Source organism: Pollicipes pollicipes, unplaced genomic scaffold, assembly GCF_011947565.3.
Source record: "Pollicipes pollicipes isolate AB1234 unplaced genomic scaffold, Ppol_2.1 Scaffold_7262;HRSCAF=8765_pilon_pilon_pilon, whole genome shotgun sequence".
Classification (NCBI taxonomy): Eukaryota; Metazoa; Arthropoda; class Thecostraca; order Pollicipedomorpha; family Pollicipedidae; genus Pollicipes; species Pollicipes pollicipes.
Window position 1 is genome coordinate 16,556,104 of NW_023597055.1, and position 14,656 is coordinate 16,570,759.

The 14,656-nt window shown below is 50.3% G+C and overlaps 1 protein-coding gene across 1 annotated transcript in view; it reads left to right on the forward strand.

The window, feature by feature from the left end:
* Nucleotides 1-10,956: 10,956 nt before the first annotated feature.
* The window catches only part of LOC119113884 (myosin heavy chain, muscle-like), a 42,988-nt gene continuing 39,288 nt past the window's right edge, over nucleotides 10,957-14,656 (forward strand). Inside the window, 5 exon segments of the mRNA XM_037238117.1 lie at nucleotides 10,957-11,105; nucleotides 12,090-12,243; nucleotides 12,770-12,913; nucleotides 13,424-13,580; nucleotides 14,599-14,626. Coding sequence (XP_037094012.1) covers nucleotides 11,050-11,105; nucleotides 12,090-12,243; nucleotides 12,770-12,913; nucleotides 13,424-13,580; nucleotides 14,599-14,626 — 539 coding nt within the window. The 5' untranslated portion in view covers nucleotides 10,957-11,049.

Genomic DNA, 14,656 nt, shown 5'->3' on the forward strand with positions numbered 1-14,656 from the left:
TACGATACCATCCAGGTCAGTCATCAGCGTCGTAAGTGTATCGGGATCACGGAAACCGTGATGTGAACGCCACTCAGACAATTATTTTGCTTTGCGGAACGTCCCGTTGGTATATTTTTTAATGGCAAACAGTTGGTAAAATCTGCGCAAATACGTGGCGGATACACTTTCATTTACACACATACTTCTTGACTGTGGTATCAGACACTTTACGCCTGACGTAAAGATGCACGCCGATTTCCTGCAGGGCAAATGATGCTGAGTCAGCGCTGTTATAGCAATACGATGCATCGTGTTTCGCCATCTTGACACGAAGTCACTTTCTTGCATTCTAGTTACCGCTGCTTAGCAACAGTCCATGCTCTTGCTATCTCATTCGTTAGGTTATAAGAAACGACCTACGCAAATACTAATGTCGCTAATGTACCTATACTCGGTGAAATTTGAGCGGATAACCAGTTGTAGGGTTTCTTAAGCGGAAAAGAATATCAAATCAGTCGATGCACAAACTCAAAGACGGGGTTCCGCCCTCAAATCCCCGTCATTTTACCATCTGAAAGATATTTTCCTGCACGTCGGTCAGAACCCGTTGACCTACATGGGCTCGGAGTAGGTCATGTAAGGCCCGAGCCTGCCGTCTAGGGTAAGATCAACGACGAGGGAGGGCTGGAGGGGGGGGGGGGGTCTACAGCTGGTATGTGGCGCCCATGGGGCCAACAGGCTGTTGGCCGGGCCAGGCGGGCACGTCTTGGCACGTGCTGCCATCCGGGCTGGAAGCAGTCCGGGCCCGTCTCACGCAAACGTGAGACGCAAGGAGGACAGCTTACGCCGCTGGAGGATGCGGTGCGTGGCGATCTGAGTCCACATCCGCACGCCGGCAACAAAGCTGATTTGTGTACAAAATAGAAAACACGCCGCTTAGGGTTGATAAAATCAGTACTCGATAGCACACTGCGGTAATTCCAGCTTTCAACCGCTGCATTCCTGCGCCGTGTTTATTTATGAAGCAGCCGCGGGGCCAGACCCGGGGCGTTCGCCGCCGGCGAAACCCAAAACCAGCTGGCACTGGACCAGCGTCGGGGCTGGCCGAGTATTTCGGACGGGCGGGCCGGTCCAGGCCTCCGACGCCCGTCGGACGCCCAGAGCTGCGGCCTCGGCGCTGGGGGGCGCGTCAGGGCGTTATGACGGCGGCGCCCGGGCGGATCTCTGGTGTCTCAGGGGGATAAGCTGTATCAGGGGATGAGCTGAAGGGGGGGGGGGGGCTGCATCAGGGGATCAGTTGCATCAGGGGACGACGTGCATAAAGGGATGAGCTGTGCCAGGGGATAAACTGCATCAGGGGATGAGCTGTATCAGAGGATGAGTTGCGCCCATAACATTTCAAAAACTAGCAAGGTCTTTGGTGATATCTACAAAGAATGGATGCACAAAAGTCTTTTGCATAGCTATCGTTTTACGGTGAAGTTACACATAGGGGCCACCTACGGGGTGAGGCGGGGTGTGTTAGGGATCGATTGGACACACTAGCGGCACATTTTTGGGAAATTATCTGGGAGGCTGCTGCACGCCTGGTTCATACAACATTTCTTGCATTGTCATCAGTTGATGGGAATAATCTGCAATTTGTTTGTTTTAACATGGGCATTATTTGAGGTGAGCACCACACAGTGGTAGCAGCATTGTGAGGACACGTTAGGACATGGCGCCACGGCGTTATTAGTTAAGCTTGAAAAACGCAGAGGTGGCAATAGTTCCGTTGTTTTATATCTATTGAGGACGGCGGGCTGCTTTCGGACGTCAACGTTTTTGCCTTGTTCTTGATATGAGTGCCTGAACAATTACATTTTTTCCTGGCCTTGATCGCCGCATGGCTTATGTAATGTCAGAATTTGAATGACGTTTTTCATGACATGAATGCCGAGGTGACTTTGAAATACTCTTCCCGATACACCTTTCCCTATTTTCGCGGGCTTATAGCTAAGAAACTAGAGGGGCTTGGGTCTTAAGAAGGATAGGATTGTGAACAACATCGAAAGGTCTTCAAGATGGCTGTTTGAGTTCAAAACCCCATACAAATGTGGGCCACTCCCTTCAAGATGGAGTGTTTTTGTAGGCTCCACCCTTCAACAAATAGTAGATGTTCGAAACGGGTCTTTGAAATTTGGCTAAACAAATTAATTTGCAAATGCCCAGTACTCTGCGATTGTTTTCAAGCAGGTTTACAAAAACTCATGCATATTTCCAATTATCTTCTGGACGTAGTTAGCTGTACTTGTGAAAGGAAGGAATGCAAGAACAGTCCCCTACATATGGGTGGCAGGAACCAGCTCGTGTCAGCATACATGCGCGAAGATATCTTTGTCAGGTAGAGGTGGCCTTTTCTTTCCCAAAAAGTGTGTGTGGCTACCGCCCTAACGTAAATTGTATCAGCCCACCGTTATATGGTTAATGCCGAATGAACACTCAAAGTGCGTTAGCGATGCTCTTTATCCCGTGTTGCCAGGCCATTTCGTGTTGCCAGGGTATTTCGTGTTGCCAGGCTATTTCGTGCTGCCGGCGTATCTCGTTATACCATCATTGATGATTTTCCAGGCAATGTGTTATGAACATTTTGGCACAGACGTAAAGACATTAAAAAGCTTGAGATGAAAGTGTTTTCAAAAGCTTGAAGTCTTTCTAAGATGAATTTCCATCTATCGCATCTTTTCCTATCTTGAATCGGATCCCGACCAAAGGCCTCAATGGAGCAGAGAGTGCAGTGTGCTGCACAATGCATCTCCTGCGCAATGCATCTCCATCTCCTCTCCTGTTTCCTATCGCTAACAAATAACCCTAGTTGGACAACCACGCCCACTTTGTCACCCGATCCGATTACTATCATAATGTCACCTGATGTAGGGTTTAACACGATTTCTGACGCCCTTTCCGCTCCACTCCATTTGTTTCTCCGTGTCTGTGCAGCGACCCAGTGCCAGATGCTGTACGGCGCCGTCGGTGTTCAGCGGCGCAGTCTAACATCCCGGGGAAATCTTATGCCCCGTATGGAATCTGTCGCGTCCCTGCGAAATGCTTGGGCTGTTTTACGACGCGTTGAAGTGCCTGTTGCTATTACCGTCGCAGTTTATTGTGCCGGGTAAAGGGCGTTGAGGAACACCGAAGCACCTACCTGGCGCTGTCTCAAGTCCCATGATCTTGCAATAGGGGCCGGGGAGGGGGGGGGGGGGGGGGGCAGTGAAACGCAGTCGGCGGTGCGTCCAAAACACGCACTAGCAGGCTGCATGCTGAGCATTCCACCACTGAACTGCGCGCCAACAAGCCAAACAGCTCAATGACGGCGCCATCAATGGCCTACCAGCTGCTCAGGGCGACCTTGCAAACGGGCTGGTCGATGGCTGGTGCCATGTTGATGTTGGCCGCATTGCTCGAATCAATCCTGCTGCAATCAGTGTTGTCTCGCTGGAAGTGTTTTGATGGCAGCGTCTCTCAGCACGTCTGGCATGCGTTATAATGCTGCCGCCACGTTTCCGTGAGCAAGAAAGCGGCGTCAAAATGAGGAAGTGTGTATTGAGCAAGCGGCCACTATTTTGATTGAAATTGAAGGCGCCTAGGAAAGAATGGTTCTCTGAACAAGCCGTTACTTTACTTCACTCAGTGAAATAAGGTTGTTGAACGGGGGCGTGAGTCCAGCGCTAAGCGCGTTAAAATCTCACCACGTGCGGTTACGTGGCAGTCATTACGTCACGTGTCTATCGCCACGGAAGTCTAATTTCTTAAGCCATTATGTCATCAGGCTTCGGAGCGGCAAATTGCCGGTATGGACATCAATGTTTGCGACAAATGCAGGCCTCAGTTTCAATTCAGTTAATTCGGCTTTTTCCGCGTTGTGAGTTTCGCAACATGGATCCAGCCAGCACTCAGCAACACAGCCGCATTTTAGGTGTCAGATCAGCATAATTCAGACACTGTCATGACCATTTCAGCCTTGACGGAGCCCACGATCCGGCGCAGTTGTTATATCTAGTAAACCGACTGTGGCCGTCATTCTGGATGCAATGTAACAATTTGGATGCAGCATAACTTTACTTTCACACGCATTCAAGTCTCTCCTAGAGTCTTTGCAAGTCCGTTTGCTGGTAATAGGTCGAAATGTTACAAATGCCTTGGTGAATGAGGCCCTTGCTTTTCCAGTGCGTTGTTCTAAGCACATATACTTCTGAAAAGGCAAAAATCAAAGTGCAACCTCTCCCTCTCCCTCTTATTCTCTCTCTCCCTCTCTCTCTCTCTTTCTCTCTCTCGCTCTATGTGTGATGTACACACACACACACACACACACACACACACACACACACACACACACACACACACACACACACACACACACACATATATATATATATATATATATATATATATATATATATATATATATATCTCTCTCTCTCTCTCTCTCTCTCTCTCTCTCTCTCCTCTCTCTCTCTCTCCCTCTCTCTCTCTCTCTCTCTCTTAGATATTGTTGTATAATTTGTATATACGCATATAATTGTACATCCCTCGGTACCCATGTCGAGAAAACGGGTTTGCATGACGCGCATAAACCACCGTTTTCCATCAAAATTCAAAACGGATAGCTTTAATCCGCGCCGTTCCAATCCTCCAAATCATACTCGCTGAGCGTGCCCGACTCCCTTCATCTATCGAGACCATCCGAACGACGTGGCGCGCCAGCGCTCCTCGGCAGCCTCCTCCTCCCCCCCCCCCCCCTCCGCCTCCCGGTCGGCTGGCAGCAACCCGGCGGTGACTCGCGGACGCCGACCGCGACATAGTTCCAGCGCGACCAAAACCGTCGCGCCGTCCGCACAGCGTCGCCGCCGCTGATTGGCCGAGCGGCGCGCGCGGCGACCAATGACAGGCGGCGACGCGGCGCCGGCCGCCGTCTCCGGTGACAAGAGGCGATCTTCGGCCGGCGTCGTCCAACAACCGGCACAGAACTGCCCGCGCGTGTGAGTGGGGTGCACCGCCGTCGGCGACGCGTGAGGCGACGGTGCCCGTGACCTTGCTGACCGCGGCGGTAGCCGGCGGGCGTAGCGTTGGTGTGTGACCCCTGCGCCGCGAACGCTGCCTGCCGAACGCCTCTGACCTGACCTCAGGCGGATCGATCGTGTGTGTCCCCGACCCTCCGTCACCTGCATCGGTTTACGTGTGCTCGATTGCCGGCCTGCACCTGACATGGCCATCTGCTTGACTCTCCATCGGTGGAGCGATTTTAATCCAACCGTGCTGGAAGATAAAGATAATGCGTAGCTGAATCTAGCTGAACAAAATCACGCGGCGTCATCTCACATCGTCCCCCCAATCGAAGTCTGCCTGCATTGATGTAGTGGCGATATTGCTGCTGTCGTGTCGACGCCCTGCATGCCCCCACCACCCACCCCACCCCGCTTTATCTTATGAGAGTTCACGTCTTCCATTGCGCGGGTTTCTCCTGAGCTGCGTATAGCATCGGTATCGTCGGACCATTCTGAGTTGTCCTACTGGTAGAAAATGACATTAACTGCCGTGTGTCCGATGTTATCCCGCTCTTGGGCTGCCAGATAAGAGACGGCGTTTTTGACACGTTGTTAGCAGTCCGTCCCGGTTGACCCGTTTGTCCCCCCCCCCCCCCACCACCGTCCCAGAGCGGGACTGGCCACGTTTTCACCCTCGTCTGGCCTCGTGTGACATGCCACGTGGTAAAACGATGCCTGAGCAATAAACGTCCGTCCGATCACTCCACACACCCGTGTTTGTTTGTTTGTACCCCGCATGCGCGTGTCCGCGTCTTCGTAGTCTGCGCACGGAGCGAACGTGCACACACAAACAGTGAACTCCGCCGAGAGTCGGAGGACCGGCGCGCCGTGAACGTCCTGCTAACATAGTGCTGTGACGATAGCTGGCGCGAAATGGCACTGGGCGTATGGAGGTGCACACGTACTGCATATGTGCTGGGCATGGGAGGAGGAGGAAGGAAGGAAGGTGAATGAGGAGGAATAAGGAGGAGGAGAAGAGAAGGGAGAAGTAGGAATTGTTCTTTAACGCTGCTTTAGGCATATCGGAGGATAATTTATGCAGCCCTGGTGGATTACATCGGTGTGTAAGTGTGCCCGGCACATAGACTGAATATTGTGAACAACTTTTTTGGAGGCTTCTCATGCCTCTTTTACAGTCAGCCACGCATTTCTGAATTTGGTCGGCATATTTCGTCCTTTAAGATATCAATATCAAGAGATGATGCATCGGTGGGGGGTCAGCAGAGGTTGTTTTTCTACCGTAGGTAATGTGACTGTGGTCCGATGAGACGGACGGCACTGCTGCCCGAAGCAAAGCTCGGGCAACAGCGGACCGTCTCAAAGGTCATCTATGATTCATCTAAATGAACTGCTGGCACGTTATCAAAGTCATTAATCTTCCGCTGGCTGCAGATGAAATCATCCCAATCTAAGATGTCCAAGCAGATGAATTTCCTAATACACGGAATTCATGCCACGCCATCTCGTAAAGGCCCCAAAGCTCATTGAAAGATTTTTGACTAAATCGTTAGCCTGTAATGTCTAATGTTGACTGACAGCCGACTGTCCACAGAATATGACTCAGTTAAACAGCTTCAACACTTTCTTATTTTTCATCTCTGAATCACCTACGTATCTGTCTGTCGTCCTGAACCAATGCCATACGGAAGCCAAGTATCCGAACGGAGAATAGAATGACACCCTCACTTTGGCTCGCAATGGAAATAGGACTTTTATGAAAGCGTTATTTCCATTGCATGGTTGCTGAGGCGACTTTGATTTGAGCTATTTAACATTTTTGCATTTTCCATAGAAAATATCTTTAGGTCTGACCTCACTCGAAAATGGATACTCCGACCGGCAGGAAAAATAGAACAGCGGTATTTGTCGTCAGAATCCATGCAACTATGGATACACGAATCCGTGCTAGGGGCGAGGCTCAATAGTTGTCACGATGACGCAAAAGAGCGAATGCAGGGTCGGATTTCGCGGCAGCACCAACCCCATAGGCGCACCCGTCCCCGAAAGCTGGTGCGGATATAAAAACGCCTGCCTTTTGACTCTCTTGTAGGAGATACCCTGTTGGGTACCCCCGAAATCACCGATGACATCAAAGTCAAGTGACTCTCAATAACACTGTTGTCTACGGTGCCTTGACAATCTCTACCGACGTCTGGCAGCATACCACAACACGCAGTGGATCCTCATTCAAATATAAATAAGAAGGTGGTGACAGCCACGAGACAACTTACTGCGGTTACTGTTTCGAGTTTGCCCCTGGAGTAAAGCTAACAAGGTTCCCCCAGGATCTGCCACACCCCTGGTCTTTCTCGCACCCCCATCCCCCCCCCCCCCCCACCTCTGTCCGTCGGACCGGTCCAGGGCTGTGTGGCTGGGACCGAAGCCAGAGACAACACGGCATCCGTCGCCGGATATTATTAGCGGCCCGGGCCCTTCGGCGCCCCCGACGGTCCCGGCTCGGTCCTGCCGCCGTAGCGGTGTGCAGAGCAACCGGCCATCGTGCGATGAGGCCGTTCGTCAGGTCGTTAATGGCCAGGTCGCGATGTCGAAAATCAGCGAATGTCGAGGTCACGATGGCGAAGGCCAGCGCGCGGGGGGGGGGGGGGTCAGTGGAAGCGTGACGAGATGGCAGAGATGGCAGAGCGAGTGAGACAATCCGCTCCACCGCCGGGAGCAAGAGCCGCTCTTGACGAGGTGGCAGAGATGGCACAGCGAGTAAGACAGTCTGCTCCGCCGCCGGGAGCAAGAGCGACACTTGAGGTGGTAGAGATGGCAGAGCGAGGTAAAACAGTCTGCTCCAACACCGAGGGTAAGAAAGAGTCGCACAGTCGTGTCGGATCGGACCAGGCATCTAAGCTCCGCGGTCAAAACCCTCGAAAGCTCAAAGCCCTCGATATTTCCCATAGCACCATCGGACTTCCGGTCGCTTGCAAACGGGAAAGACAAGATGGTTGGGCGTTCTATCGGTGGTAAAAAGCACTGGCACCTGCGCGATCTGACAGTGACGAAAACAATCCGATCAACTTGCTCAGCTCGTGTTATCAAAACTGAGCAGGCAGGGATGCTTGTATAAAACAGGAGACTATATTGAAAAGTGAATGGCGTCAGATAGGAACAGGCTCTAGGGTGAAATGGCCACCCATTTAAAACTGTAGCTGGAAGTTATAAACACGCGAAAGGGGGGGGGGGGAGGGTCAACCGGTTGCCGACTCAAAGCTGCCGAAGACAGTGATGCGCTGTTGAAGATAATTTAAGCTCTAAAAAGATAAATAGCTATGGTTTGAAAATAAGGGACTCACAGGCGACTTCAATTTCACGAACGACACCCGCAGAAGCATAGGCGCATGGCTAAATGTTGTTGGTTACACGATGCAAATTTAGCCGTGGATTAACTGGATTAACCGTGCGTAACAATATATTCGCCACAGAATACACACCTTAGCTTTAAAACGCTAAACGGATTAACACAGAGAGAAACTCTGAAACGTTTAGGCGTTTTGGTTTGCCGCCACCACACGTACCACATTTTAACTTTCACCCATGAACAGATAATCAGGAGCGTGCCTGTCATCACTCCAACGGCGGCGCGCGAAACAATGCGTCAACACAACTGAACATAAAGCAAAAGTTGTGACACTCCCTGCTAAGATGTCGGAACGGCACATTGCTGCTCGTTGAAATTTATTTCTTTTTTCATTGATGCAGTTGACTGTTGCGATCGTTAACATTGCAATCGCTCCTCACAGCGGTGCGTTGGGGACGCCAAATGTTTAACATCCAACGCGAGTAATGAAGCCCGAAGCTTGTCACTCATGTCCTCCCCCCCCCCCCCCTACCACTACCTCAGCACTCACATTCCAGCGGTGACAACTGTCTCACGACGGGTGGAACTTGCTGATCCTCTCGTCTTAAACATGTTGTCCCCTGCCCTGCAAGAGCGCCCATGAGCCAGCCCTTACGGTTCGTTTTGTCCGGAGTAAGTTCCGAATCGTTTTGAGCACAGGCCTGATATTTCGAGTAGCTAAGTTTATACCATTTTTACACATGTCGTGAAAGTTTGAAGTTTTTTACTGTGACGGTTGATGATCTGTTATCTCCTTGTCGAGGTATGTCGCTAACTGTGCTTAAAGTGACAAATAACGCTTGTCACGCCGTCTAAAATACATCACTGTATCATACCTTTACGGAATACCGTACGTGTCTTAACGCTTTAGAAGTATTATTGAACGTCGTTTTCTCCATTGATATGACTTGTTTAGTTCTTGATAAAGCCGTTCGGGTTAATACAACAAAGACATTAATCCCTTTGACCTGACATGGCACATTATGGAACAAATTTGTGCAATGTTCAGAAGTACCCATCTGATAGAGATATCCATCGCCATCTTCCGTGATATCGTTGCGTCCTTTGAACTTCAAGATAACATCAGGGGTCTATAAAATGTTAATTATATCGCCACGGTCTGATTTTACCTGCCAAATATTGCATTTCCCAATGTTTAGATCCATCTTTCTGTTGCGTACAAGCATATTACCAGCACCTTAGATAATTTTGGCATTGAACTAGCCTTTCATTATGGTATGTAGCGGCCAATTCATATCATGCAGAACACATAGACGATACTTGCTGCAGCGCTTCGACATATACCAAACATCGCCAATCGATACTTTCCTTGTTTAAGTTCTCGTGATATCTCGCAATTATCTGCGCAGATAGCAATTGGCTGATATGGCCTTTCGCACTCCATCCTTGTGAATGCTTCACCAAAGTTGTGCTACTGCGTGACATTATACTTAGATGAGGGTCAGCAAATGCTGTAAAAAGGCAAAATCGAGCAAGGCAGAATGACAAATAATTCCTTTTAGATACCTTTTCCAATGGAGTCAAACCAAACGCTCCTGATTAGGAAGCTAGACTTTCTGCGCTTACATGCTGTGCACGCACTGCCGTATTCAGCAATGGCCGATACAATAATCGCAGTTAGGGCAGCCTCGCTGGAGACAGAAGACCTGACCCCACGCCCATGTTAACTGTCTAAAATGTGTCATACAAAATCGGGTTCTCAACGTCTCGTAAACTAAGCAATTTTAAACCATAGCTTGTCACACTTTTCAATCCGTTGGGAAGTGAAAACACAGTTATATTCAATACACGTACGTACCTGTACAGTTACCTTTAATAAGCACCTGAAAATGTTACGCGTTGTGGCAAAAATTTGGGAGTAAACTACGGCTGCATCGAACAGGCTCACCCTGATCGCTTATGATCACCCGTTAAACATGTCGGTAAGCCTGCGTTCGTCAACTACGGCTTGCAAGGAAGGTTAGTGTGTCGACACATGTTTTGTACACCTAACTGCAAGCATAAACTTGGCTGGCTACATGCATTGGTATATATAAATGAGAAATAATAGAATATAAATATAAAATACAAAATTAAAATTGAATGAAAAGCAGGCAATAAATAAACAAAACGGGAAGGCAGCACACGCTGGGAGTTGAACGCCGCAGCATCACAAATGAAAACGATTCTCTGTCAACATTGCTTCAAGCATAGCAGTCTCTCAGCAATTGTGTGTGGGAACTACCGCATGCATGCTATCTTGCCTACGTTCTCTACCGAAACGTTCACACTGTTGGCGCAGCAATACACCGCTGTTGCTGACTGTTGGCGCAGCGATACACAGCTGTTATTGACTGTCGGCGCAACGATACACCGCTGTTGCTGACTGTCGGCGCAACGATACACCGCTGTTGCTGACTGTTGGCGCAGCGATACACCGCTGTTGCTGACTGTTGGCGCAGCGATACACAGCTGTTATTGACTGTCGGCGCAACGATACGCAGCTGTTGCAGACTGTTGCTGACTATTTCCTTGTCCTTGTTGCAGGAGAGGGCACTCTTCCATCCCGAAGCTGCAGTTCTAGTCGTACAGGACACGTCTGTGTCTTTTTTGTCTGCTCGTTAGACTCTATCCGCAGCCATGGTGATCGAAAAGAAATACAAGCCGGATGAGGAGCCCGACCCAGAGCCGTACCTGTGAGTATGCTAGCCCCAGCCTTAGCCGTACTTATGAGCATGCTAGCCCCAGCCTTAGCCGTACCTGTGAGCGTGCTAGCCCTAGCCCTAGCCGTAATTATGAGCATGCTAGCCCTAGCCCTGACCTTAGCCTGGGCTATAGCCTTAGCCGAGGCTTAGCCTTAGCCCTGGCCATACCTGTGAATATGCTAGCCCCAGCCTGAGCCCTACCTGTGAGTATGCTAGCCCTAGCCTTAGCCCTACCTGTGAGTACGCTAGCCCTAGCCTTAGCCGTGCCTGTGAGTATGCTATTCCTATCCTTAGCAGTGCCTGTGAGTATGCTAACCCTAGCCTTAGCCGTACATGTGAGTACGTTAGCCTTAGCCTCAGCCGTGCCTGTGAGTATGCTAGCCCTAGCCTTAGCCGTACATGTGAGTATGTTAGCCTTAGCCTCAGCCGTGCCTGTGAGTATGCTAGCCCTAGCGTTAGCCGCACCTGTGAATATGCTAGCCCTAGCCTAGCCGTGTCCTAGCGACTCATCCGTAGACAAACTTGCGGGCACTCCGTCGCCTCGCATGTAAAGTACTCTACTTTTACGTGCCTGTAGTTGGCCGATTTACGTGATCTGGGAGCCGCGAGCATGACTCCCCGATGAGGAAAACCATAGAACCAACGTCTGAGCATCGCCATATCCTGAGAATCATTTCTGCCAGTGCCACGGCAACCAACTCGCAGTGTTGTGCACTGTTCTTTCAAAGGATTTTCTTTTCAGAACATGATTCATACAGCGCCGGAATGTTGTATGTTCGCACGGAAGTAACACATCAGTGCTCCCAATTTTAAGCATAGTTTTGCGAGGTACATTGACCTAGAGAATCGCAATCCAAAATATGGTGCTCGGAATATCATTCCCAGCGTGGTGCACCGTGGTAATTTATGCGTGCACTCAAGTCACAGCTGTTGTCGCGTACACCCTGGTTACCCTTCGTCCACGTCGTCGGTCAGGTTCGTGTCTCTGGAGCAGAAGAGAATAGACCAGACCAAGCCGTACGACTCGAAAACGGCATGCTGGGTACCGGACGAGAAAGAGGGCTACGTCCAGGGCAAGATCTTGGACGCGTCCGGCGACAAGACCAAGGTCCAGCTGCCCAGCTTTGAGGTTAGTCAGCCGCCGCAGTCGGGGTCAGCATGTACGTGACGTCATTGTACCACGGAAAGGATGGCAGATGAGTGGAATTGACGTCAGTGCTTTGTGCATTGAAAGAAGTTATTTTTAGCGTCACGCGGGTTTTGCAATGCGGGTTCGCCTGGTTGCAACTTGCCTTGGTTTGCTTTGTGATGCTTGGTCGGCTGACCCGTTTGAAGTCTGCACATCATACTTGCATTGGTATCGTCCCAAACTCAGTCCAACCACCGTTAAGTCTTAGAGGTTGCCAGTGACGTGCGAAGGATTTTTAAGAAGAATTTACAGAGTTAGAACCAAAGTTAGAACTAGAGTGAGAACCAGAGATTATGCAGGCATAGCGATAGTTGCACTTTTTAGATTACACAAAACATAGAGATCGTTGTCTATAGTTCTCAGCTGTTGCATGTGGGATTATGCGGCAGACAGACATGATCAGACAGCGCACAGACGGTCAGGATATCTGTACATAGTTTAAACATCGGACAATTCGTGCCCACAGGAGAAAGAGTTCAAGAAGGACCAGGTCACCCAGGTGAACCCGCCCAAGTACGAGAAGTGCGAGGACATGTCCAACTTGACCTACCTCAACGATGCCTCCGTTCTGTACAACCTGAAGCAGCGCTACTACAACAAGCTCATCTACGTGAGTGAAAGCGAGGGGGGCGGCGAAAACATCCAGGCTGCCCGTGTCGTCACAGCATTAACTGCTTCGCAAGCTCCCGAAAACTTTGTTTCCTTTTCAGCGCAAGTAAATTCAGCGTATAGGTTTGTGCCTTGCGATACTTGGATTCTGTCTAGTACAACCAGCCATAAAAGCAAAGGAATCAGACTTTGAAGATGCGTTCTGCTATAACGATTTATGTTGGTCTAAGTAGGCATCGTCGTCATGCGGAGCTTCGAAGTTTCAGCTTACTCTAGGTAGCACTCTTATCTAGCCGAACATTGGAACCAATCCAGTTTTCGAAATGATTATCAGTTTGTTACCGGCCAGCATCCATTAATCGAAAAGGCCCTGATCACTAACCTTGGCTTTCAGCTGCAACCTTTCAATGCTTGTTCAACGAACGTTGCGCTGTGGCAGGGTTTACACTGATATCTCGATGACCCATACGACTCTGACCTGACTGGTGACCCAAGATCTCTGACCCGGCAGACCTACTCGGGTCTGTTCTGCGTGGCCATCAACCCGTACAAGCGCTTCCCGATCTACACCTTGCGCGCCATCAAGATCTACCTGGGCAGACGGCGCAACGAGGTTCCGCCCCACATCTTCGCCCTCTCGGACGGCGCCTACTCCGACATGATGGCCAGTGAGTGGTGCTTCCCTCCGTGACTCTCTCTCTCTCTCTCTCTCTCTCTCTCTCTCTCTCTCTCTCTCTCTCTCTCTCTTTCCCTCTCTGTCTCACTCACTCACTCACTCACTCACTCACTCACTCACTCACTCACTCTCTCTCTCTCTCTCATCGCTCTCTCTTTCCCTCCCTCTCTCTCTGCTCTCTCTCTTTTTGTGTGTGTGTGTGTGCTGTGTCTCTCTCTCTCTCTCTCTCTCTCTCTCTCTCTCTCTCTCTCTCTCTCTCTCTCTCTCTCTCTCTCTCTCTCTCTCTCTCTCTCTCCATCCCTCTCTCAATCATTCCATGTCCTCATCCCCATGGACACAAAACATTTGCATTTTTTTTGTTTCATAACCAGCCTGGCCTAGAACAGTGTCCCCTCCTCTCCCCAGCTCCTCCACCCCTCGGAGGGCTAGCCGGCCCGTCCCCACCTTGGCCTGGAAGCGGGTCGTTGGTGCCAAATGCCGGCTAAATTAGGCGCCAGTCGGCGCCGCCAAGCGCGGGATGGGCGCTTGCTCGGCCGGCGCGCGCTCGGGGCGCAACTTTGGCGCGCCGTAACGCGATACTCTCAGACCTGAGCGCTGAAAGCGCTGAGGCGTTTGTTATGGAGAAGTCATGAGGATGTGGTCTTCATTCGGAAAAGTGCAGGGAGTGGCAACGACGGTACGCGGTTTGGGCGCGCCGTACACAATGCTTCCAAGCCTCAGCACTGAAAGCAATAGACGGTCTACGAATGTGTTGTGAGAGTATCCGTATCATTTTACATTACGCCATTGATGTGTGGAGATACCTCGGTTAGACATCGCGTTGTTTCATGGCTGGCATATTGCTTCGGTGCATACCTGGTCAGTACCACCTTGCATGATATGTCAGATACTATGTGCTGTAATGAAAAATTGGTAGAGCAAAGTTGGTTGACAGTGTTGTATCTGAATCACGTAGCTCGCTTCATGGGATAGTGTTCGGTATAATTCAAAACTTCTTCCCCGTCTTTCAGATGGCCAGAACCAGTCGATTCTCATCACGTAAGTAAAAGCTCTCACCAGGACGCCAGA